Source organism: Aulonocara stuartgranti (assembly GCF_965226115.1).
Source record: "Aulonocara stuartgranti genome assembly, chromosome: 1".
NCBI lineage: Eukaryota > Metazoa > Chordata > Actinopteri > Cichliformes > Cichlidae > Aulonocara > Aulonocara stuartgranti.
Genome location: NC_138939.1, coordinates 15,671,004 through 15,696,299, shown reverse-complemented (window position 1 = coordinate 15,696,299; position 25,296 = coordinate 15,671,004). Strand labels below are relative to the sequence as shown.

The 25,296-nt window shown below is 42.1% G+C and overlaps 2 protein-coding genes across 3 annotated transcripts; one reads left to right on the top strand and one right to left on the bottom strand.

The window, feature by feature from the left end:
* The first annotated feature begins 1,435 nt into the window (after positions 1 to 1,435).
* Positions 1,436 to 24,910, top strand: hk1 (hexokinase 1). Its single transcript, XM_082532553.1, has 21 exons — positions 1,436 to 1,843; positions 8,037 to 8,199; positions 10,567 to 10,715; positions 10,804 to 10,923; positions 11,067 to 11,162; positions 11,286 to 11,385; positions 11,525 to 11,708; positions 11,919 to 12,074; positions 12,174 to 12,261; positions 12,496 to 12,641; positions 12,820 to 13,012; positions 13,095 to 13,206; positions 18,614 to 18,762; positions 19,927 to 20,046; positions 20,282 to 20,377; positions 20,466 to 20,565; positions 20,653 to 20,836; positions 20,958 to 21,113; positions 21,335 to 21,422; positions 21,651 to 21,796; positions 23,012 to 24,910. Exons 1-21 carry the CDS (start codon positions 1,781 to 1,783, stop codon positions 23,157 to 23,159), a joined length of 2,757 nt encoding a protein of 918 aa, XP_082388679.1. The 5' UTR covers positions 1,436 to 1,780; the 3' UTR covers positions 23,160 to 24,910.
* LOC309706232 (uncharacterized protein) lies at positions 14,233 to 18,402 on the bottom strand. 2 transcript variants are annotated; one of them, XR_014276700.1, is made up of 5 exons: positions 17,994 to 18,402; positions 16,889 to 17,097; positions 15,186 to 15,363; positions 14,395 to 14,764; positions 14,233 to 14,334 (listed from the first exon to the last, which is right to left on the bottom strand). XR_014276700.1 is itself a non-coding variant. In XM_082532567.1 (4 exons), the coding sequence occupies exons 2-4, from the start codon at positions 17,069 to 17,071 to the stop codon at positions 14,628 to 14,630; spliced, it is 498 nt and encodes a 165-aa protein (XP_082388693.1). In that variant the 5' UTR covers positions 17,072 to 17,097; positions 17,994 to 18,402; the 3' UTR covers positions 14,233 to 14,627. The 2 variants fall into 2 exon arrangements, 1 of the variants encoding a protein (XP_082388693.1); XM_082532567.1 differs by having other exon boundaries at positions 14,233 to 14,764.
* Positions 24,911 to 25,296: the final 386 nt, after the last annotated feature.

Genomic DNA, 25,296 nt, shown 5'->3' with positions numbered 1-25,296 from the left:
CTGGACTCTGGAATGAATTAATAAACTTTTACAGGTGTCATGTGCTGTAAAAGGCTCAGAAAAGTTTTCCATTAACAGTACTGATACATATCTCTGTTGTCTTCAGCCTTTAAAAAGTAAAAATACAAAAAAAGATTTTTATTTTATTTTTCATGAAGTTGAACGCATGAAAAATAATTAAAAGAAGGTAGAATGAATTTAGAGCCAACTTATTAGATATACAAAATATAATAGTTCTGACCCTAGTCTATCAATGTCCTAAAAAGTGTCTAGAGGCAGCTGTTGTTGCTGCAGTGACAATGTCACATCTGTTTGAAAAGACAGTTTATGAAAGTAGCAGGCTGATGGACTGAATCTTGAGAAAGAAGGCCGAGTGAATGAATGGCCTTCATTCTACTTAAATTATGGTCAAGCAGGTGTAGTGCACAAAAGGAGCGGCAGGTGTGTGTCCTTCTGTTAAACAAAAACAAGCTGAAGCAGTACATCACACTTATCTGCATCACAAACATTCAGTTTATTGTCTAAATGCTCGGTCACGCAGAACAAATACCTTCACCCGTGGGGGAGGTGGGTCAGAAACCAGAAACCTCCATTGTCAGTAAGACAAAGACACTGTGGGACAGTAGACATGTCTTAACTGGAAGGAAGATAGCGTGGAAAAGGCAAAAAGACCATGTAACTTAAGATGAAATGGTACGAATAATAAATAAATGTCTATCCCAAAGATTAATGTGGGGAAAGTGCACTCACATTGCAGTAAATGTGTGAAATATGGCCCGAGGGGTAGCAGTGTAATAACCCCCACTCCTCAAAATCTCATTCAGATGATGAGCCTGTGCTGCTATACTTCACTATATTTCAAGTTGATGTAGATTTCAGGTTGGGGTTTGTTTGTTTTTTTGTTTTTGTTTTTTGTTGTTGTTAATAATTTCAGCCTTTAGCCATTTTTGATTCAGTTATCTAATGTGTGTCCCTTAACTTAGTCAGTATGACCCTGAGGGGAAAAAATATTACCCATTCCTGCTGAGCAGTATCCCGTGCCCACAGGAAACACTTTGTAATGTCCTTAACTTCCTGGTATGTCCCTGAGTTTAGAGAACCAAAGAGCAATAAGTTTCCCTTGAATTTCCTCACAGCTAGCCGGCAGCAGTAACTAAAGTGGCACTTTACAGCAGTCTGAGTAATACCATAACTGTGTGGCTCATTGTCTTCCTGGCACAGGCTAAACAGAATGAAACTTTACAACTTCCTTTTGACAGTAAAGCTCAAATCCTCACGTCACCCCCTCCCTCTTCTTCCTCCATCACTGGGTTTGCCTCCAAGGCATCAGCAGGCCCGACCAATAGCAGGCCAGAGGATGTAGCAATAGTTCTGTCTAGCCAATGAGCTTGCAGGCAGTGGGCGTGTCCTTTTCTGCGGCACTCCTGCCTCCCTCTCCCCCCCTGAGTGTCTCTCTCTCTCTGCCTCCCACAGCCAAACTTGCTGTATCATTCATGCTTCCTGGCTTCACTCACATGCACAGAGAAGGAAGAGTTAGAGTCTTAGCCACACATGAAGGAGCTCCGGCTATTTTAAACCACACTGGACTAGACTCGGGATATCTTTATACCTCTTGCAGATTATATTTACGAAACAGGGGCAGAGAAAAGTCTGAGTTAACTTTCTTATCTTTGGAGTTTTTTAAATCCATCTGCAGGTTAAGGCGTGTGAGAGACTGAGGAAGCGTTTGAGTGAGTCTGTATGAGTGTGTGAGAGAGACAGAGCGAGAACAAGCAGCAGAATGATTGCGGCTCAGCTACTAGCCTATTACTTCACTGAGCTCAAGGATGACCAGGTTAAAAAGGTGAGTGTTTACCTCTTTCCTCCCTTTTTGATTCTGTTTGTTTGTCTTAGATACACGAAGAAGACGAGCTTATAAAAGATGAGAGAAGCACATGTGTTGTAGAGGTCACCGGGTTTACTAGGTATCTCCATCATAAGTTTTTCCACCACACGGGTACATTTCTTCGAGGAAGTGAAAGAAAGCTTCATCCTGTCGCGAGAACAGACCGATTTCTCGGACCCGTGTCATTTTCACAGACACGCGTTTTAAAGGGAATGACCCCGGCCTAGTGAGACGTGACAAACTGCACAGGGAGGTGTGTGTGCGTAGTAAAATGTAGTCACAACATGAGTAAGGTTTTTGTCGTGATAGAAGATGTGAGGGGGCGTGGCAAAGAGCAAGAGAGGAAGTGAGCTGCAAGGATGAAAGGACGCATGAGCACAGGATGAATGGGTAGAAGTTACTTCAGGGGTCACAGAGTTTCTATTATATTCTTGTTAAAAAAATACCCACACTTTAATTTACCTTCAGTGGAGCCCGAAGGGGTTCGGTACGGCCCGGCCGAGGAGGCGGAGGCCTTGAATAGGTTGAATTATTCATGGTGTGTTCATGTGTCCCTATTTAAAAGTGATGAGTGATGTGATGTACACTTCAGGAAACTTAAAGAAGTCTGTCTGATCATTAGGACCAGATTTAGTTGTCCTCAGAGAGGTGTGTGTGAGAGAGTGAGATCAAAAAGTTGATCTTTTCCAATCAGTTTCCAGCACCTCTTCATTGAATGCACCATAAAATCTGGTCGCCATAGTTACGAAACAGTAAAACTTAGTCAGAGGAGGTTAAATTACTACCAGGCCCACTGGTGTCACAGTTTTTAGTCTTTGTGTCTAAATTTAAAATTGCCGTTTCTCATCGTGTGCTTAAATTTCACACGGCACGGTGTCCATTTAAGGTCGCTTGTCGTGTCACACACAAGCTGCAGATTCAGCAACAAGTCTGTTATCACACTTCCTTCTTCCATTCTCACTTTCCCATTCTTATTCGAGCTAATCTTTGTGGTCTGTTCACACGGGGCCCTGTCGTCTCCAGCTGTGCCTGCTGTGCTGCACTAAAGTCAGAGCGCAGTCTGTAAAGGTAAAAGACATGAATCAGCAGCCAGGATCTGATGTAATACAACACATCTCCCTCCCTTTTTACTCCTGCTCTCTTCCTCTCCCTGCTTCCCTAAAATAGGCCAGCTTTGAACCATGTGACCACAGGTGGACAGCAGGAGGAGGCTTACACCCACACACGCATACACAGACAGGCACACAACGCCAGCTATTTTGGAGCTTTTATAAGAGCAGGGTTTGTGTAGCACTTTCTCTAGTTGTGAAATTGTCAAACATGCAGTTCAATATTTGAGCAGCTATAATTAAACGTGTACACACAATCTGATCAATAATGAGTTTCTAGATGACCTGTGGTTGCCAAAGAGACTCGATCAGCTGATTGTCTCTCCGGTCAACCCAATTCACCGCCGTGTCCTTGACCGTACGTTCCCGCTGCAGCTGGTAGGTCATCCAGAGTACATCGTGCGAGTACGTCTGTGTACACGGAGTTGAAAAAGGGAAGCTGCAGCAGGGGGCATTGTAGAGGATGGTATTTTTCCACATGGTGAGGATGCGTGCGCACAATTTCTTGTGTGCGCACACGTACACACAGTGGAGTCATGTTTCAATGCTTCCCTGAGCCACCTCGTGGTGAGGAGGAGAGCAAGGCATTGTTGAGAGAAGGAATGCAAACAAAAGGGAGAATGAGAAGGAGGGAGGGAGGGAAACAGCGGCAGAGAGTGTGACCTCTTCCTGAAACTTGCACCGAGCTCTGGGCGGAGGCACAGAAAGCTGTTTTAGAGGTGTGTTGAAGGGCCTTTACAAACTCTTGCCTCCTGTCTCCTCAAAAAGGGAAACTGTACAAATAAGAAAATGAAGTTGGTCGTGAAATCTAAACAGTCTTAGTCATCACACACACCTATTTTCTCTACAAACGGCAGCGGAGATATTTTTTATTTATGAGCAATATCGTATCAGATAGTGTCCTGATACGATGAAATGCTTAGACATGAATTTTTGCTGAGTCAGAGATGTTTTTTCTTTTCTTTGAAAGGAACTGTACAAGTAATATTTAGTCAGATTTTGGAGGGGATTTCATTTAGGTTAGTGTGAAGCAACTTTTTAATCCTCCTCCTTTGTAGCTGAGCATCAGGCAGGACAGCTGAGAACACATTGTTATTTAAGTAGAGGAGAGAATGCCCCCCTATTCACTTAGCTAATTGGGCACATTGTTTTAAACAAGGCAACAGAATAAAAACAGTCTCATGCAAGTATGTTAGCCAACAGCAAACATACACCAAGGGTAGGTGGCAGAGAGTTTGAAACCTCTGCCACCTATAAGCATTCATATGTTGTATGAATGCTTATGCAATTGTTGCTTTTACCGTTACAAAGTTCCTGCCAGCAGCAGTTAAAAACGAAATCTAGAAATCAGAACATGAGGAGATCCTCTGATGATAGGAGATGTTGAAGCAGCACTGCGGGCTAACTGGCTGGGCTGCCAGCAGTTGGAAGATTAAATAGCTCAGAGCTGCAAACCTGAATGGATCTATTTACATCAGCTGACAGTCAGTGCAGTGCACAAGAGCTGCACTAAATAAAGAAATGCTTTCATTTCTCCATTCACAAAAAGTAGACTCTAAATATCAGCTTACTGCAAGCTTTCTAATGGGTGAAAGATAACTTTAAGAAGACTCCCTCTATTGGCGAGCCTGCACTCTTTTGGCCTGTGCAGTTTTCATTATTAAAAAGTGCCACTTAGCCTTTCAGCAGTTATTCACGTTCTGAATATGATACTCAAGCGAAAATATTGGGTTAGATACTAAATAAACTGAAACAGACTGCGCAGACCACCTGAATCAGTACTGATCAGTAGAGTCTAGGACATGTGCAGTATACACACATGCATAGCGAAATGGATAAAAGATGAGCTGACTTCCAAAATTGGGTGAAAAGTTAAAGATTACACTTTTTCAAAACACTGTTGGCGAAATTAGGAACCGATTTCCATCACAATAACAAAAATGTCCTTAACCAAACGTTTGACCCCCACTGCATGGACTTTCTTAAGGCCTTTTGTTGCAGCTAAAGTCTTTCATCTCTTGTTTGGGAGATTTTCCCGTGCTTCCTGATAAAGGCTTCTCGTTCTGTAAGATTTTGGGCCTGTCTTGTTATAGCTTGGAGGACTGTTCGAGCCCCACAAACCTTTAGGTTGTTCCTTTAGAGTGAGCCTGTTGTGAAATTTGAGGTACAGAAGCCATAAGCTTTTTAACTTTAGCTTATATTTGTCTTTTTAATCGATCTGTAATATGTAACTCCAGAAAACTGTAATAAAATTCATTATTCCATTTGTTGGAATAACATTTTTTGTTACTCCTCTACTCCTTGCTTAACAAAGAATTGTGTTTTGTTTGTAACCTGCAATTATTTAAATTTTGCTGGCTCAGGGGAGGCCAGGGCTGCAGAGTCAGACTATTTACAAGGCTTTGAAATATGATCCTCCTGTCCTTTCCTAAAGATGACTGTAAACAAGACATAACCCCAACAAGCTAGATGACAAGCGTGAAGCTGAAAAGAGGTCGAAAAGAATTCAAGATATTTAACTTCAAGCGTTATGGAGATCAGCCATGAAGAACAAAGACGTTTAAATAATATCAATATTTGTGTAATGCATGTAAACTGTATCAGTTCCATTTAGTTTAATTTAAAATCTCTAATCACTGTCTTATGAGTATGAAAAGCAGAATGGAAGACATGTTTGCATGCACGTGTAAATGTGTGTATGTGCACACTGTAAATGAAATAACAGATGTAGAGTTACAAAGGGAGGACGTTTGCAAGCAACAACATGTCACTGCTGTTAAACCATCCCTTCTAACTAAGGACTACATTTGGGTGTAAAATACAACCCAGCACAGGTGTGGACTTGTTTTTGGCTGTATCCAAAAAGTTTCCTGTGCCTGCATACTCTAACCCGAGTATGCAGTATATTCGGGTTAGAGGTTACATTTACTCAGCTGTGCCCTCCTGTCTGACAAGAGCTTGTGCACATAATGAGCCTTTATTCCACACACTCCACATTAGGCCCCATACAATGAATCCGTTAGACTACTTAACAGTTACTGCAGATAGGATGGTCACATACATGAGAATAGTACTATGGGTTGGAGATAAGCTTTTATATATTATTCATGAATGGCTGCAAGGTGAAACTAGCAGGTGAGAAAGACAAGTCTCTGCTGGTTGCACTGGATTTGTGCCTTAGTTTCACCACACATGTTTTCTGTGATATAAAATCCATGTCAGTGGCCAACAGTTTTTCCTGTTTCACAGCAGACTGCCATTGTCATGTCACAAGGGCCAGATTTATAAAGGAAGTACCGTTAACACCCCTAAAAGAGGATGTTGCGACATTCCTATGTGACAGATTTGACAATTTCTGATGCCTGTAAGCTGTCACATTTCCCTGGCTTCACATTACACTGTGACTTTTAATACTTACCAGCTACAGAAGCTTAGCCAACATTGTTGAGAGAGATCATTGCAAGATGTGACACTAGTGACGATACAAGAACAAACTGAAAGATGCGAGTTTTGTCCATGCCTGCAGTATTTTTGAGTAGTAATCACAGACTGTATAAAAGCCACCCATTGGTTCCCGAACTCCACACTTTATCGGCTGCCGTGATTAAGTTAACATTGGAAAGCTTGGACAGCAGGCTGTATAATCTATAATCACAATTGAAGTAATGCACATTCATACCATAGATACCTGCTATTTAGGGGTAAGTAACAGATGAATAAAATTTTACTTCTTGGGTGGTCTCCATATGTCCATGTCTCTTCTCTGGCAGGTAATTAACTCAATTAAAACAAATTAAAATGCTCTGGATTCCTTCAACACCACAAATAGAGGTCCAGATCAATGAGACCAGGCAAGCAGACTGACTAGCTCCCTTTGTCAGCACACCTCTCAGTCAAAGCAGCCGTGGCCCCAACTTTTATGACCCCATCTACAATTCTTTAATTAGTTTTTCCTCCTTTGAAGCCTACTAGCGTTAATTAACCCTTTTCCTTTTTTTCTGGACTGAGTGGTTTTGCCATATTTTAGTCCTGCTTCCACAACAAAATGACTGAGTGTGTATCAGAAAGTAGTGAGGATGATCTCTGCCTATGCAGCTTATTAGGAAAAACCGAGAAGAACCTATTCTGATGGTCGTCAAACCAAGTCTTTAACCACATCTTTATATAATACCCATGGGGCAACATGTTGTTCATTATGTGCCATGTCTGTGTGACCATTAGGCATAACATCCAGCCTACTGTCGACTGAGGTCAAATGATTGGGACTTTTACCCACAATTGAGAATATATTCTGTTTTTGGTTTCTGAAACCACAAAAGCATCTCTTTGCTTCATCACAGTGTGTGATGTAACACTGGATTTCAGCAGATTGTTTAACGTGCTGTTCCTGAAGGGTCAGACAGTTCAGCCTTTGCACAGTTGCTAAAGTGGGAAGTTTCAATAGGGAGACTTTAGAATTTCAAGACTTGATGGTTTAAGGCAATTTAAGACAACTGGCTCTTTTTCCTGGTAAGAATAATGTCTGACTGAATTCTCGGCATACCTCCTACTTTGCCTTATCACTGTCATTCGAGCAACCCTACCCTGCTGTGCAGTGTTGCCTTTTGCTAGGACTGAGTGACACACAGTGGACTTCCTTGTTTCACTGTGTCACCAAGGTGACCCTGTGCACACATTGCGATGACTCCGATCTGAGAAATTGATCTGATTATTTTGGAATAAAGCTATATAAGAAATCTTCATTACTGGTATATTATCCAGCTACAGGTTATCTAACATTTTATGATATCGAAGCAGGTTATCTTTATGCATGAGTCCAATCATTATGAGATAGGGAGTCATATTTACGATATCCTCATGCTTGGTCATTGTCACTGTGTGTGTGTGTGTGTGTGTGTGTGTGTGTGTGTGTGTGTGTGTGTGTGTGTGTGTGTGTGTGTGTGTGTGTGTGTCAGTTAGAAGTGTATTTATTGCAGACAGATGCTTAATAGTTTAGATGGAAATAATTTCTATTTTTTGTTTGTCGTTATTTTTACTCTTAGATCGATAAGTACCTGTACTCCATGCGTTTCTCTGATGAGACGTTACTGGACATCACGCAGCGATTTCGCAAGGAGCTGGTCACAGGACTGGGTCGGGATACTAACACCACTGCTACACTGAAGATGCTGCCAACATTTGTACGCTCAATCCCCGATGGATCAGGTTAGTCCATCTAAACCTGCTTTTATATCACTGTATCAGGGAACAGAAGCCAGTCTCCACAGGCAGTAAAGGCTTGGTAAAGTCCATGAGGTCATTTATATTTAGATCATATTTCTTCATGTTTGGTGTGTGAAAGTGTAGAAAAGCTTTACAGCTCAGAAACAGGAACACTGACCTTAGAGTTGCAGATCCAGGAATATCCTTTTATTATGCAGGTCAGTAAAATTCAGAGAAAACCTTAATGGGACAGTGTTTTGTAGAGAGTGTGTTATGCAGGAGCAAGGTGACAGACGGTCCCTTATCTTTTACTTGCTGTACTTCTGGGAGCATCGGTCCAACGAAGACTGACTTTTGTTACTTATGCACAGTCATCATCATTAACAGCAAAGCTCTTTGAATGAACACAACATTTCTGCCTTGCAACAAGTCTACTTTAGTTTACAGTGTAAGAGCTGTGAGCCCTGACACACATTGCACACACAAATCAGAGATTAGCACTAATCCTGCTGCCATTGTTGGAGAAGACATCACTGTGAAAGCTGGTCCTAAACTTACAGAAATGCACATGGAGTCAATTAGAGTTATATAACAAATTCAAGGAAATTAGTTACTGTTGCAGTTGCAGACGAGGTGTAATAGCTCAGCCAGTGTTGCTTTGTAGCACAGTTTTTTACTTATTTTAATTCACAAATAAATAATTTGTGAACAGGAATTTTACTCCCTGATTTTTAAAGAGAGACAGCTTGATGTGTGGTGATTTAAAGTGAACAGATTTTTACAGCACTTGTCTATTCAGGGTTGTGGGGGGTTTGAAGCCTATCCCAGGTGTCACAGGGTGAAAGTGCAGGTACTCCCTAGGTCACCAGTCTGTTTGGGGGCTGTTTCATCACCTGCTTTTTTAAAAATGTGCGCAGATATCACTGAACAGCTGTGGGGGAAAATGGGTACATGTAGTGGAAGATATTCGATGTTTGTTGTTTTTGTTGTTGTTTTTTTTAAATCAGGTCCAACAAAATCAGATTGCCCCAGTTGTGTTAATTAAAGGGTACGCCAAATGGGTCTGTTATTATCAACAGTGTCTCAGTCATGTAAGATAAAGAATAAAAAAAATTGTAGCTGTGTAGTTGAGCTCAAAATAAAAGCCAAGTTAAAAAATGCAGCCAGTTTTTGCAAGCTTCGTGTACTTTTAACGCTCCACATGATCTCTCTATATGTACTGTAAAAACAAAAAATTATTTTCCAAGAAGGATGTCGGCCGAGAACTCAATGGCTTCACTGCAGGAGTGACCCCATCGCAAAATTGTCCCTGGTTTGTACTTTCTAGAGTTACAGCTTGATTTGTTTGGACTGACTTGCTGCTCAGTAAGCGTTAGGAAGTGAACAGACCTTATGTGATGAATCTGAGATTACTGCCAGTTTTATCAAAGGTCAGTATGCTTTAAATTCAAATGAGCCATGATGACGCAGCCCGGTTTATCTAACTCTACTGTTTATCTAGTCAGAAAGCTATAAAGAAATTAAGTTCCTCGTTGAGATACACTAAATAAACTACTGTACCATTATTCAGCTAAATATACACATAGGACTTAAAGGGATATCGGTGGTGAGTTTAAGTAGTACTTTTTCACAGCCCATCAACAGCCTATTGACCTCTCACAAGCTTTTATTATGCAGGGTATTGTCAGGAGTTAGGATTTCACCAGCCGTATAATTGTTTCATTTACCTATGAAGCACCATTTCTGATAAGCTGTTGACCTTGTGAATATATGTCCTTGATCATAATGCCCCTGGTGGTGGTAATCATTAACCAATGAATATACAGGAAGCCACAGCAGGACAGACAGAGCAAAGTAAACCTGAGCTATTCATACACATGAACAAACATAGGCTCACAAGAAACAGTAGGAGTTTATAGATGGGAGCTTTTAAGCAAACATTAATCTTATAATCTGATTCTTTACCTCATCTTCCTTATAGGCCACTCTCACTGTATTTGTTTAAGCTTACAGATATTAGACATGCAGATGAGGCAGTGACATTGGACACATTCAATGCTTTCTGTAGGTAGAAGTCTCAAACACTAATGCTCATGTGTTGCCCCTTTCAGTGAATAAAATATTCCTGAAATGCTCTGACTCGCTTTTTAGTGTTACAAGTGAGTTTTTCCTTTCCCACATGGCAAAGTGTTCGCTCTAGGAGGTCACTCGATTGTTGTTTTCTACAGTACTGCTGGATCTTTACCTCACAGACTGTTGTTGTGAATTGGTGTTCTGTAAATGAACCTGAACTGTACTGACGTTTTTTTCGCTCTTCCCCTCTCCCACTTTTGGTCTCTCCCTGTATTCCAACTCTTTCCATCGCAACAGAGAAAGGAGACTTCATTGCACTCGATTTGGGAGGCAGCAACTTCAGAATCCTCCGCGTCAAAGTGAGCCATGAGAAGAAACAGACTGTGCAGATGGAGAGTGAAATCTACGACACGCCCGAGGATATTATTAACGGCACTGGAGCGAGAGTAGGTTTACAGAGAAATATACACATGTAAACAGCTTATTCTGAGCTCCACATGAGATAACTTCCCTCTCTTTCCACCTCCATTCCAGCTGTTTGACCATGTGGCAGAGTGTCTTGGTAACTTCATGGAAAAACACAACATCAAAGACAAGAAACTTCCAGTTGGTTTCACCTTCTCCTTCCCCTGCCAGCAGACCAAACTGGATGAGGTAAACTAAGCAGTCAACAAACTTCCCTCCACCCTTTTCCCGTAACAAGTCGTCACAGTTTGCAGACTCAGCCAAGAAAATAAACACTCAACAGAGACTTGAATCTCTTACTTTTTCCTCTGGCTTTCTTTGGTTGTCTCCAGGGCTTTCTGATAACATGGACTAAGCGTTTCAAGGCCAGTGGAGTGGAGGGGATGGATGTTGTCCAGCTGCTTAACAAAGCCATCAAGAAACGAGGGGTGAGTGTCTGCTGTCATCTCCCTTGGTACCACACTTTAGTTAATGTCATTAAACTGGGATATAGTTTAACAAAAATGGTGCTAAAAGGCTCTCTTATGTATTTTGGCTTTTAAATATTTCAGGACTATGAGGCTGACATTATGGCAGTAGTAAATGACACTGTGGGAACAATGATGACCTGTGGCTTTGATGACCAGCGCTGTGAAGTCGGCATTATTATCGGTATTGCAGATTTACTGTCCATAAAAATAAAGAAGCAAAATAAAAATTAGATGCTTATATGGGAAAAATTGAAGACAAATGGATAATTGTAGCCAGTCTGTGTAAAATCGATGTAACTGTAGGCGTATTTGTGCTTTAGGTACAGGTACTAATGCATGCTACATGGAGGAGCTGCGTCACATTGACCTGGTGGAGGGAGACGAGGGCAGGATGTGCGTGAACACTGAGTGGGGAGCCTTCGGGGACGACGGCAGGCTGGAAGACATCAGGACTGAGTTTGACAGGGAGATAGACAGAGGCTCTCTCAACCCAGGCAGCCAGCTGTAAGTCAAACCAAAAGTATCACACCTTTCCTCACATCATAAAATTAATACTTAAACTGCTCCCAGTTAATTTACCAGAAAACCATGAGAAACCTGTAAACATCCTTTCAGCTGCTACAAACACAACTACCGGCAGCTGTGAAAGAGCAGCTATAGTGAGTAGTGATGCATTTCTGAACCTCAAGCTGAAATGTCTTTTCTGTGCATTAGATTTGAGAAGATGGTCAGTGGGATGTACATGGGGGAGCTGGTTCGCCTCATCCTGGTGAAGATGGCCAGAGAAGGCTTGCTGTTTGAGGGAAGGATCACCCCCGAGCTGCTCACTAAAGGAAAGATCGAGACCAAGCACGTCTCAGCCATAGAGAAGTGAGTCACACCACAGTCTTAAACCGAGTAGACAAAAAAATTGAATGATTTTTAAATGAAATTGTAAACTTTTTTTTTTTATTTATCTCTTTTGTTTAGGAGCAAGGAAGGGTTGATCAAGGCAAGAGAGATTTTGAACAAACTGGGTTTGGAGCCATCAGCGGACGACTGCATTGCTGTGCAGCATGTGTGTATTGTTACTGAGAAAACACTTCAGTTATTTATTTATTTCTTTTTGGTTTCAGAGAGGGAACTTAAATCAGGAAAATCATATAAGATGAAATTGTATAGTTAAGTAGTTAATTTGTAACTTTTAGTCTGTTTAAAATATTAAGATCCATGGAACAAATGAAATCAAATATTTAAGACGTTTCTTAATAATTTGGATGGTCTTGATGCATTTTTGCTTGTCTTCCCTCAGGTTTGTGCCATTGTGTCTTTCCGCTCCGCCAGCCTTGTAGCTGCTACTCTGGCCGGCATCCTGATGAGGCTGAAGGAGAACAAAGGAGCGTCACGTCTCCGAACCACTGTAGGCATCGATGGGTCTCTCTACAAGATGCACCCACAGTAAGTGATAAGTTTAAAGACGAACCGTTTAGATTAGTGTTTACTTAAATGCTCTCTCGCTCTTTAGTTTTGTACTAGAATTGCCGTCCGGCATTTGGGAGTTAAATGTGTACCTATCGTCTTACTTTGATCTTAAGTAAAATGTGCATAGTTAAGCAGAATCTCATATGCATTTCAGATATGCCCGTCGTCTTCACAAGACAGTCAGACGTTTGGTCCCGGACTGCGATGTTCGATTCCTCCTCTCGGAGAGCGGCAGTGGAAAGGGTGCTGCCATGGTGACCGCTGTGGCCTACAGACTCGCTGAACAATCGCGACAAATCGCCCAAATACTGTCCGAGTTTTCCCTGACGACTGAACAGCTGCTGGAGGTGAGAAAAGATGCTGCAGTGTTTGTTCTGCCAATTTGCGTTTCACAATATTTAGACTCTGACAATAAAATATTAATTTTAGGTGAAGCAGAGAATGAAGATAGAGATCCAAAATGGCCTTTCTAAAAGCACACAGGACATTGCCACAGTCAAAATGCTGCCAACCTTTGTGCAAAGCACTCCTGATGGCACAGGTAATGCGCGCGCGCGCACACACACACACACACACACACACACACACTTCAGCATATGAAAATATCCAACTAGATAGTCAAAGGAGCTTGCAAAGAAAAGCGTCTGGACTTCTTTAAGTTGCTAGAAGACATAGATGGACATAGTGGACATAGATGTCATAGATGTCAACCAGTATGACATAGATGGACATAGAGATAGCTCACAGTGGACATCTATGTCCACTGTGAGCGACCATCTTTGAACAGTGGCGGGGGTTTACGACACCAACTGTCTGCCATCTATAATCCAGTTCTGAGATCCCTTCCCAGACGCCTTAACGCCCACTCACATCCTGGGCCATCTGACCTCAGGAAATCGCATGATAAGGTGGGGCCAGGTTTCACAATGAGCTCACCCGAAACCCTGGCTGATTGGGACCCACACCCATTTTCACACCTTGGCTCATGTGATTAGAGGACCGTCAGGGGGTCCTTTTGTCCCTCTTTGGGGGGAAACTCCCACAGGGTTTAAATCTGGGACTCTCCACCATTTGACCTTTGAACTGAAGAAGCTTCTCGGATGAGAAGCAACTTAAAGAAGTCCAGACGCTTTTCTTTGCAAGCTCCTTTGACTACGATGACCTGGATGACTGAGAACCTTCACGGTCAAACTAGATAGTTTGACCGCAGATCTGTTCGGGAAGAAGGAACCGTTGGCTTCACTACTTCACACCTTTTCTTTCTGCAACTCTTGCAGCTTTAACAAAAAAAAGATGTTTTTCTTAATAGAACAGCTTCAGCGCTGAAGCTGTTCTATTAAGAAAAACATCTTTTTAGCAAGGAATAGCAAGGAAACATTGAAACACTGTTGAGTCAATATCAGGCTGTGTCATTGAATCAACATTGAAGTGTGACGTTGACCTAACTTGCACCCGTTTTTAATGTTGAAACAACGTCAGGTTTTGATGTTGAATCAATGTTGAAACCTGACATTGATTCAACGTTGTATTTTCTAATACTGTTGACATTGAAACAATGTCAGATTCTGATATTGAAACACTGTTGAGCTATGATGTTGATTTTCCACCTCTTTCGCACAGTTGCTTTTTATTAAAACAACAGTTAAATCATGACTGGAAATCTACCTCTCTTTATAGGTATTTTAACCAATACTAAACTACTGCATGTTTCCATCAATACTTAAACCACCTAAACACATAATTGTACTTATTCCTCAAATTGGACACCCTTTATAAAAAACAAAAGTCTCACGATGTATCATGTCAATATTATTATCCTAAAATAAGAAAGCATTGCATGTGATGTAACAGAGAAAAAAAATAAACAAAAAAAGGTCAATAGGCATATGTTTCGTTTGCTAAATACTTTATTAAAACACAGTTTTCTATTTACATTTATGTTTAACATAAATTTGTAATTTTTTACTTCGGGATGGGGATGCATGATGTGCGTCCTGCACCACCCAAACGATCTGGGGCGTACCGGAGCCATTTCTGCACTGCTTGTGCAAAGACAAACTCGGACATAGAGTTTGCCCCTAACTGCTGCGTCAGACCATCTAGGACAAAAATACACACACACACACACACACACACAAACAAAAAAAGTGAATTAGAGCACATGAATAAGCTCATGTTATAGCACATGATAAATACTTTTTTGCCCCACTGTAACTGTCTTCAGCGGGGAGAAAGTATGTAAACTCCTAGGCTGATAAACATGAAAGTCACCAGGCGTAAATCTGCAAACTGCTGCATTTGATTCCCAAAGAGCTATGAGCGGAAAAAGTGATAAGTCTTAGCATAGTGTGCCGTGTATCCTTTAAAACAAAATAAACATGGGGTCCTTGGGCTGTACAAACTACAACCCGAGGACTAAACAAGCCAAAGACCAAAGACTCCATCTCCAGATTAACCGGACATGAAAGTCTTGTTATTAAGAAAGACAAAGTAATATAGCAAAAAAACGGTAAAACTTACCAAATATGCATTTGCAGAGCGCTGTATCTTTAAATGCCCTTTTTTGCTTTGTCTGGTCCTTGGTTTTTTTCCCTGCCCAGTTTAGTAACGAGGCCAGCTCGTTTGTAATGGCATAAGCCATTACACGGCGGACTCGCACCTCCAGTGTGGTCCCTCCAATCAAGGCAAGGCGTCTCACCTATAGACACATTTCAATAGATGGAATTAGCGTGGTCCCCATCTTCAAGAAGGGGGACCGGAGGGTGTGTTCCAACTACAGGGGGATCACACTCCTCAGCCTCCCCGGGAAAGTCTATGCCAGGGTGCTGGAGAGGAGGGTTCGTCCGCTAGTCGAACCTCGGATACAGGAGGAACAATGCGGTTTTCGTCCTGGTCGCGGAACACTGGACCAGCTCTTTGTCCTCTCGAGGATACTTGAGGGTGCATGGGAGTTTGCCCAACCAGTCTACATGTGTTTTGTGGACCTGGAGAAGGCATTCGACCGTGTCCCTCGGGGCGTCCTGTGGGAGGTGTTGCGCGAGTATGGGGTGTCTGGCCCATTGCTACGGGCCATTCAATCCCTATACAACCGTTGCAAGAGCTTGGTTCGCATTGCCGGCAATAAGTCGGACTCGTTCCCGGTGGGTGATGGGCTCCGCCAAGGCTGCCCTTTGTCTCCGGTTCTGTTCATAATTTTTATGGACAGGATTTCTAGGCGCAGCCAAGTGGCGGAGGGCTTTCGCTTTGGTGGCCTCAGAATCTCATCTCTGATTTTTGCGGATGATGTGGTTCTGTTGGCTTCATCGGGTGAGGGCCTCCAGCTCGCACTGGAGCGGTTCGCAGCCGAGTGTAACGCAGCGGGAATGAGGATCAGCACCTCCAAATCTGAGGCCATGGTTCTCAGCCGGAAAAGGGTGGAGTGCCCACTCCGGGTCGGGGATGAGTTCCTGCCCCAAGTGGAGGAGTTCAAGTATCTCGGGGTCTTGTTCGCGAGTGATGGGAGAAGGGAGCTGGAGATCGACAGACGGATTGGGGCTGCGGCTGCAGTAATGCGGACGCTGCACCGGTCAGTCGTGGTGAAGAGGGAGCTGAGTGTAAAAGCGAAGCTCTCAATTTACCGGTCGATCTACGTCCCTACCCTCACCTATGGCCACGAGCTGTGGGTAGTGACCGAAAGAACGAGATCGCGGATACAAGCGGCGGAAATGAGCTTCCTCCGAAGGGTGGCTGGCCTCTCCCTTAGAGATAGGGTGAGAAGTTCGGCCATCCGGGAGGGGCTTAGAGTAGAGCAGCTGCTGCTCCACATCGAAAGGAGCCAGCTGAGGTGGTTCGGGCATCTGGCAAGGATGCCCCCTGGGCGCCTCCTGGGCGAGGTGTTCCAGGCATGTCCCACCGGGAGGAGGCCCCGGGGCAGACCCAGGACACGCTGGAGAGATTATATCTCTCGGCTGGCCTGGGAACGCCTTGGTATTCCCCCGGACAAGCTGGAGGAGGTGGCTGGGGAGAGGGAGGTCTGGACCTCTTTGCTTAGGCTGCTACCCCCGCGACCCGACCTCGGATAAGCGGATGAAGATGGATGGATGGATGGATGGAATTAGCGTGTCTCATGTCTTAAATGTGTATGCAAGTGCTTGTGTGTTTAATCAACAGGCCGTTGTTATGTATTTAAATCACAGCTATTACACTTTATAGTTACAAAGTGTACATAAACTTTATATACTTACCATTGCCTTATTTGCCTCTATTGATTGAAGAGCTGCCTCTGCATTGTTTAGCTCCTCCATGTTGTGCAAGGGCAAATCCAGAGGCAGTACCCCAGCATCTACCGAATCATTGCAGCCGGTATTGCGGATGGCTCTGACCTCATCACGCAGTTCGTTCACAGCTCTCGTCAGGTCTGACAGCATAGTTAATATCTTTTGTGAGGTCGCATCTGTTTAAAAAAAAAAAAAACAATTCTAGAAAGATTAATGGCTTAAGCAGTGAGAGGCAAAAAATTAATATATCCATAAGTGACGGTGTAACATTCTGCATTCAAGTATAAGTTGTTCTAACTCACATATATTTGATATTTGTATATGTAGCTTGCCATCACCAGTGCGTGAATTATGTGTGAATGGCTTTGGCATGTTCCTAGCAGCGTTTTCCTTCATTTCTGCCTTTACGTGTGGACGGGATTATTTTTTAAAACGAAAACGGAAAATCTCAGTTTTCAAAAATACCCGTGTACGTGTGGACATAGCCTCAGTTTTCAGTTAATGAAAACACAGTTTACGTGTGGACAAAAGGTGCAAACGCAAGGTAGGTGAGCGTGCAACGTAAAGTTAGGTGAGCGTGCAACGTAAAGTTAGGTGAGCGTGCAACGTAAAGTTAGGTGAGCGTGCAACATAAAGTCTGAATTGAGTGCGAATCGAAGCGGGTGCTCACCAATCATTAAAAGTAACAAAGTCATTGAACACATTTATACAGTTACCTTTACGTTTATAAATCATATATCACAGATTTACAATTTTTTTGTAGTACTATGCTAAAAAGCAACTACAGAGTGAAAGTCTGGGTCAAGCGCCGAGGCGACGGCAAGAACAAAGGAACCCTCGAAGCGTTAACGCTAGTTTTGTAAGGGAATATAACAGAAAAGTATGAAACGAAAATGTTTTCTTTGTTGATAGACTTTGTTCGCAGTGCAATTTACTTGTTGCCGGATTGTAATAGACACGATTTCGGGCTCCCACATTTTGTCCGAAACTGTACATTAACCAGTTTTTTTTTTACTGTTATTCAAATGCGACCGTGGAAATAACGAATAGAAGAAAATTCATTCATTCTTACCTTATACTAATCGTGGTGCAGGCCAGTGCAGTGCATGAACTGATGCCTTCTCCGGTCAATTCCGCTGAGAGTAAATCGAATGTCCCGCTCTACTGTACAAGACAATGGTTACCTGGAGGGATGTACCACTGAGAGGGGTGCTATGGAATAGTCCAAGTGGTGGCAGCTTCAATTTCCCGCTCAACCATAAATCATTGGTTTTTCAACGTGATTGTTGTCACCTTGTCAACTATAAATAGATCAACAATCAACGATGACAGAACAACAGTGAATCAATGTTATTTCAATGTCAGTGTCAGGTTTCATCAGTATTTCAATGTTGTTTCAACATTGGTTTTGTGTTAACATTTCAATCCTGACGATTCTGATGGTTCAGATGGAAAATCAACATCTGTTCAATGTCTCCTTGCTATCTGGGGCTCTGTACATACACAGCAACACACATGTACCCACATAACTGTATGAATATTATGGAAAACCTATGGCCATAAGATAAAAGATTAGTCTGTTTATTCTGTTTTTCAAGCTTACATTGCCTATTAAGTCTTTTCCTAATATGTTTGAATGTTTTGACCGCTGGTCATTTATCTTTCTCTTGTTTTGTTTATCTGTGTGTCCAGAACATGGTGATTTCCTGGCTTTAGATTTAGGAGGAACCAACTTCAGAGTTCTGTTGGTTAAAATTCGCTCTGGGAAGAGGAGATCAGTGGAGATGCACAACAAAATCTACGCTATTCCTCTCGAAGTGATGCAGGGCACAGGGGAGGAGGTGAGATAAACAGCCTGTAATCTAGAGTTAACGGTGTAAAATTATACCAGCAGGTAACTGCGACGAAAGGAGGACTGGTGAATATCTCCCCGTTAAATAGAGGGTAAAGATTAGGATGGTAGATGGGGGATGTGAGGCTTGTTGGTTTAAGAGATAAGTAAATAGGATAGAAGCTGGGAGGAGGGTCAAAAGTTTAGGGACAGACAATTAGAGAGGGACAATTAGAAAAGTTGACTGGCTTAGATTGGCATCGAGTTGACAATCTCTAAAACAGAGAACTTTAAACTTAACCCTTAAGCACCAGCTTAAGCTTATCCAGTCACCTTTGACTTCTTTAGTCTCACTCCTCTGGAAACAGGACAGGAGAGTGATATTTAACAGATGCTCTTTACAATAGGATAATTTTAACACCTTTACAGCCTGTGTTATGTATTTTAGCGTTATCACATGTTTCTCAGTAAATGGTAAATGGCCTGTATTTATATAGCGCTTTTACTAGTCCCTAAGGACCCCAAAGCGCTTTACATATCCAGTCATCCACCCATTCACACACTGGTGATGGCAAGCTACATTGTAGCCACAGCCACCCTGGGGCGCACTGACAGAGGCGAGGCTGGCGCCACCGGGCCCTCTGACCACCACCAGTAGGCAACGGGTGAAGTGTCTTGCCCAAGGACACAACGACCGAGACTGTCCGAGCCGGGGCTCGAACCGGCAACCTTCCGATTACAAGGTGAACTCCTAACTCTTGAGCCACGATCGCCCCTATTTCTCAGAGGTCCCATTATTCAAAGCAAGTGGCCATTAATGAATCAGATTTGCCACGCAGATCATTTTAAATGTCTTTGAAATCATCTGTGTCCTAATATAACAATGCATTTCACACACAATGCATCAGATTAGTGCATGGGCAAAAAAATAATACATTTAACCACAACATTCTAAACTGCATCATTCTTGAATTCCTCTAATTGAAATTATGCAGCGTTTTGGATGTTAAGCCACTAGTAAGTATCACAGTACATGCAGAGAGAGACTTTCCTCTGGTTTCTGTGATGAGGAGCAAATACGGTCTTATGGCGTAAAGTGCTTTGAGTCATCATTAAGACTAGTGATGTACTTTACAAATGCAATTTTTAATGTGTCACTTTTTTATTTTTCCAGTTGTTCGATCACATCGTGCACTGTATCAGTGACTTCCTGGACTACATGGGGATGAAGAATGCCCGTCTTCCTCTGGGCTTCACCTTCTCCTTCCCCTGCCGACAGACCAGCCTGGACGCTGTGAGTAATACTCCTGCTTCTTCGTCTTTTATGTACAGCCCTGTACTTTCTTCTATACTCTGAGAGTCTTAAACTGGCTGTATTGCAAACTAAAGCTGTGATTTATGCATAACTTGTCCACCGTTAAGCAACATCAAGAGGGGAAAAAAAGCCAAATAACATTTCATGAACTGATGCCTGAGCCATCCATGAAGTTGTCACATGATAAACTAAACTTGTGTGCGTCTGTGTACAGGGCATCTTGGTGACATGGACCAAAGGCTTCAAGGCGACAGACTGCGAAGGGGAAGATGTGGTGGGACTGTTGAGGGACGCCATTAGGAGGAGAGAGGTATGAGGATATGAGGAGCAGCATCACTCAGTACAACATGGAATCATGGTGTTTTTGTGGCACGTCATATTGTTTGTCTGGTCTGCAGGAATTTGATCTGGACGTGGTTGCTGTAGTGAATGATACAGTGGGAACCATGATGACCTGTGCCTATGAAGAACCCACCTGTGAAGTTGGTCTTATCGCCGGTTAGTTCACCTTAAAGTAACACTTGTTTTTATAAAATATTCAGCTTTTTTGTGCTATATCTATATAATGCGTCTCTCTGATTACAGGTACTGGCAGTAATGCGTGTTACATGGAAGAGATGAAGAACGTTGAGATGATTGAGGGCGATGAGGGTCAGATGTGTGTCAACATGGAGTGGGGAGCTTTTGGAGACAACGGATGCCTGGACGACATCAGGACAGAGTACGACCGTTCTGTGGACGACTTCTCCCTAAACCCGGGGAAACAAAGGTGCCTCATACACACCATCCCATGCTTGAAAAGATACAGGGCATTCATTCCTATCTTTGAGGTGCATGTAAATACCGTATATTTATGTTTCCTTTGTCTTTGCTTGAATTCTGCATTTTAGATATGAGAAAATGATCAGCGGCATGTACCTCGGTGAAATCGTGCGGAACATCCTCATCGACATGACCAAAAAAGGATTCCTGTTCAGAGGACAGATTTCTGAAACACTAAAGACCAGAAGCATCTTTGAAACAAAGTTCCTGTCACAGATAGAAAGGTAAACAATGAACGCTATCTTTGTTTGCGTCTAATAAGAGTGTCAGTTCACCCTTCCACGAGATAAGAAGTCATCTGGACAGGAGATTATACTCCATTAGCACCGCTTGCTATCGTACCACTGATTGTGTTGTCTATTTAATGATAAGATATTGCTCCTGTCTCCTTACTAAAGTTTCATTTGTCATCTTTTAATGACTTTCTGTATGTGTCTTTGTACAGTGACAGATTGGCTTTGCTGCAGGTGCGATCAATCCTGCAACACTTGGGCCTGGACAGCACCTGTGATGACAGTATCATAGTCAAAGAGGTAAAGAAGAGTTAGTTAGTTAGTAATCAAAGTCTTAGACTTGCATTTGGACACTGAGAGAGAACCATAATACTATCTTGTTAGCCTTATTTTATGAAAGACTATGTGACACAGGAGTAGGAGAGAAACTGAAACTTAGGCTGCATTTGTTCTCAGTTTGACTGATATGTACTGTACTTGTGTGGCTCAAAAAGCTGTTGCAATAATGATAAATGTCTTCTTTGTTAGGTTTGTGGAACAGTGTCACGTCGTGCAGCTCAGCTATGTGGCGCAGGAATGGCGGCAGTGGTCGATAAGATTAGAGAGAACCGTGGACTGGACCATTTGGACATCACCGTAGGGGTAGACGGGACCCTGTACAAATTACATCCACAGTAAGTTTAATCCATTAATTTATTTATTATTTCATATGTTAAAAATAATTCACTGGCAACTGAAGTGAAGAGGAATATGATGACCTCATAAGCTGCTGTGTTATGTCACCATTTTCACAAAAAAGTATCTTTGTAGTTACAATAATAACGCAGCAGACAGACAAATAGAAATGATAGTAGGCTCATCGAGTTAAGAAGAGCACCAGGCTGCTAACAGAAAGGATCATTCTTTGCTACTTTTTAAAAGGTTTTGTGAAAGTATTTTTTTTCTTAGTCATGGTGATAAATTTATTTGGAAGTAAGCTAAATGAGCTAAAAGTAAGCATTTGACATTAAATAGCAGTCGCAAGATAGCCAATGCAAAAATCCTTTATGATAAATGGATGATCCCGAAGTGTCAAAGTAGCATATTAACTAAAGCGTACACATAGCACAGAGAGTCTTGTGTCAAGTTGAGTCTTGCTTCAGTCCTGTTATAACTGCATATGAGATTCACTGCACAATGCAAGAGAAAAACCTCAGGTTAAGTAAATATTCTCTGCCCGTTTGTTCTTATGTCCAGTGTCACCACAAGAGCACTGCTTAGGAGACATAGTCATTAATAGGTCATTGGTTTGGACATGTTTTCGAACGAACGAACGAATCAGTGGCAAGTTGATTTATTGTGCCTTAACCCTTGAGCTGACACATAAGCTTTCCTTTATTTATAAGATGGTGGTGCAGATCCGATTTTAAACTGTCATTAACTCTCCAAATCCCGTGTGGAAAGTCTGTGTGATGGCTGATTGCATTGTTTTGTGAAACCAGTCCAGATAATACTCCTGTGAATTCAAAGCTAGCAAGTAGCTATCTCCTGCACACCCCGAAACATCTCCACTGTGGTACTGCAGCTGATAGAAATGAGCTCCTGCTGTGTGCTAAAGCTGAGGAAGCAAAACTGCAGGCAGTGTCCGTATCTGATTCTCTGATTTCTTTTTTGGATGTGTGAAAACAACTTTTATTTTATGCTAAGCTATGCAGAAAAGCCTGTTTCCCGGTTAGATAGTAGAGGCCTGGTTGTCTTTCTTTTGTTTTTGAACATGATTCATTTTGGCGAGGAGATGGTAAACCATACCTTCGCTCCCTCTTGTGTCACTTTCACACCCATTAACCGTATCATCAGACTGTCTCTTTTTGCTTTTCTGTCTAACGTGTACATCCTCTGTCTCTGTGTAGCTTCTCCCTGATCATGCACCAGACGGTTAAAGAACTGGCTCCAAACTGTAATGTCAAGTTCTTGCTGTCAGAGGATGGAAGTGGAAAAGGAGCTGCACTCATCACAGCCGTGGGCTGCCGGCTAAGACAGGAGCTGAACAGCAAATAGAACATTTTCTACATCTCACTGTTATCTCATCCCCTCTCCTGCCCCAGTTCTCAACCATTGTCTCCTTTCCTCCTAAATCAAACAAGACCAGTCGACATATCACGCTCCGGTAGCTGCTTTAGTCCATCTACGTGTGGCAGAGAAAAGGAGAGGTTTTCTCTCTGTTGTGGTTAGATTTATTAACAGCACCCAGTCTCTTAAGGATATTGCAAGTTTGCAATTTCTGTGGATAAAACACGCACAAGTAGCCCTTTGTCTTCTTTTTTTTTTAATGCAGGACAGTCGCATGCCTGTAAACCCCCTTTGTCTCCATCTGGAGGAATTCTCTGGTAACTGCATTCTGTTATAAGTTGCAGGTCAGCACACCAGTTGCAGAGAAACATCGCAGATTGACTTTTAACTTGTTCAGTAGAAACAAAAACATAAAAACGCTCTTTTAGACCAAAGTCTGTGTGTCTGCTGTAGATTACGCGCGTATGTACAGGAAAGCATGAAAGGGATGCGATATATAAATGTGTACTGAGATGAAAGGGAAACTTTTTTTTTTCTTCTTTTCTTTTCTTTATTTTATTTTATTGCTTTTTTTTGGTATTTGATATCTTACCCACATATAAAACAATGTTATAAATACATTGTTGTTATTTATTGTATTTTTATATATCGGGAGATGTTGAAGAAAAATGTTACTGTTGCAAAATATGATGCACACATAGGAAGCCAGCGAAGAAGTTCCCTCACATGGTACCTGTCCTGTATTTATGTGCTCAAGCATGACAGAAGAGGGACTTCTGCAGTGGCAGATTTAGAGAACCAAGTGGTGCTCAAAGTCAACGCCCACACATCTTTTAGCATTTAAAGTTCATTCCATCCTGTTCTTTGTTCTGTTTATGTTTCCTAAAAACATTTCTCCTCTGGTCCTCTCCGGCCCACCTGCAGTTGCTCCCTGCTCCACGGTTTGAGAACCACTGGTCTTATCTCAGAGAGCAGTATCTTTTTATTGTCTGTAGTGTAAACTATGTGTCCTGTTGTTGGTACCGGTCACAGCTGCTGTTAGTGTGTTCATTTCTTAAGAAGTCCTGGCTAACCTCATCACCATGATGATACCTTAACAGCTATTTAATTATGAAACAGAAATGTGGTGCTAACACGGATGCCAGGGGAATAACAACAGCAGCCATAGTGTGTATAAACTCACATGAACATTACAGAACTTTTAAAAGAGTTTTAACATGTTGGCCAATAATAAAAGCACGTACTCTACTCGCCCCTTTAATATCACCATGTGCTCCTAAAAGCTCAGGAGGATGTCTAAGGTAACTACTGTCAGGCTCATTCATGTAGCATAACTTATGCAAATTGATATTTATTTTCATTGTGTTAAAAGCAAAAGGGAAAAAAAAGTCTCAAAGTTACGACGGCTTAGATTCATTATGAAGCAATTAAAGAGCACAAGAAGAAAATATTCTATTGTTAGATCAGTGGTGCCCGTGGAGGACGGGATATGGTTGAGATGCCACCTTTTTAAATATTCAAATGAATACCAGCTGAGCTAAAAGAATGTCCTTTCCTACCTTTTAGTCATATTGTATGATTAAAGAAGTCAGGTAGCTCCTTTACTCTGCCTTCAGATTGACCCCAGAATGTCCAGTCGCACACAAACGCTTGAATCTGTGTGATTCTGCTAACAAAGGATGTATCTGTCCCACATCGCCAATCAGTCACTTAATAAAGTCAAACCTGTGTAAACATGATGTCGTGGTTGGTTTGTTTTTGTTTGTGCATTGATCATTTAGCACTCACGTAGTTGTGAATCTCTTCAGTGGTGTTACAAATGTATTCAGTGTGAGCTAAAGGTCAAAGCAACCCTGCGGTGCTGAAGTTGCACACTTAGAGCTCTGTTAACAGCTACAGCAGTTATAATTCAGGCGTTAGATGGGGCACAAATAAATGTGTGTCAGTACTTCCTGTATTGTAACTTTATTAGCACTGTCACATTATTTAAACTTTTTTATTTCAGCCACAGACGACAAAAATCCTGCTTCGTATAGACAACAAGACACTTAACACAACCACAGTGCGTGCTTAAAACATCAAAAAGTTTCCAATAATCAAACGTTTTTACTTCATCCTGAAACCT

Coding starts and splice junctions, on each gene's coding strand:
- hk1 (XM_082532553.1), top strand. CDS start 1,781: ATGATTGCGGCTCAGCTACTAGCCTATTACTTCACTGAGCTCAAGGAT. Junction 12,642..12,819: donor CTCTACAAGATGCACCCACA/GTAAGTGATAAG, acceptor TATGCATTTCAG/ATATGCCCGTCGTCTTCACA. Junction 21,797..23,011: donor CTGTACAAATTACATCCACA/GTAAGTTTAATC, acceptor GTCTCTGTGTAG/CTTCTCCCTGATCATGCACC.
- LOC309706232 (XM_082532567.1), bottom strand. CDS start 17,071: ATGCTGTCAGACCTGACGAGAGCTGTGAACGAACTGCGTGATGAGGTC. Junction 15,364..16,888: donor TAGAGGCAAATAAGGCAATG/GTAAGTATATAA, acceptor ATGTGTCTATAG/GTGAGACGCCTTGCCTTGAT. Junction 14,765..15,185: donor GCTCTGCAAATGCATATTTG/GTAAGTTTTACC, acceptor TTTTTGTCCTAG/ATGGTCTGACGCAGCAGTTA.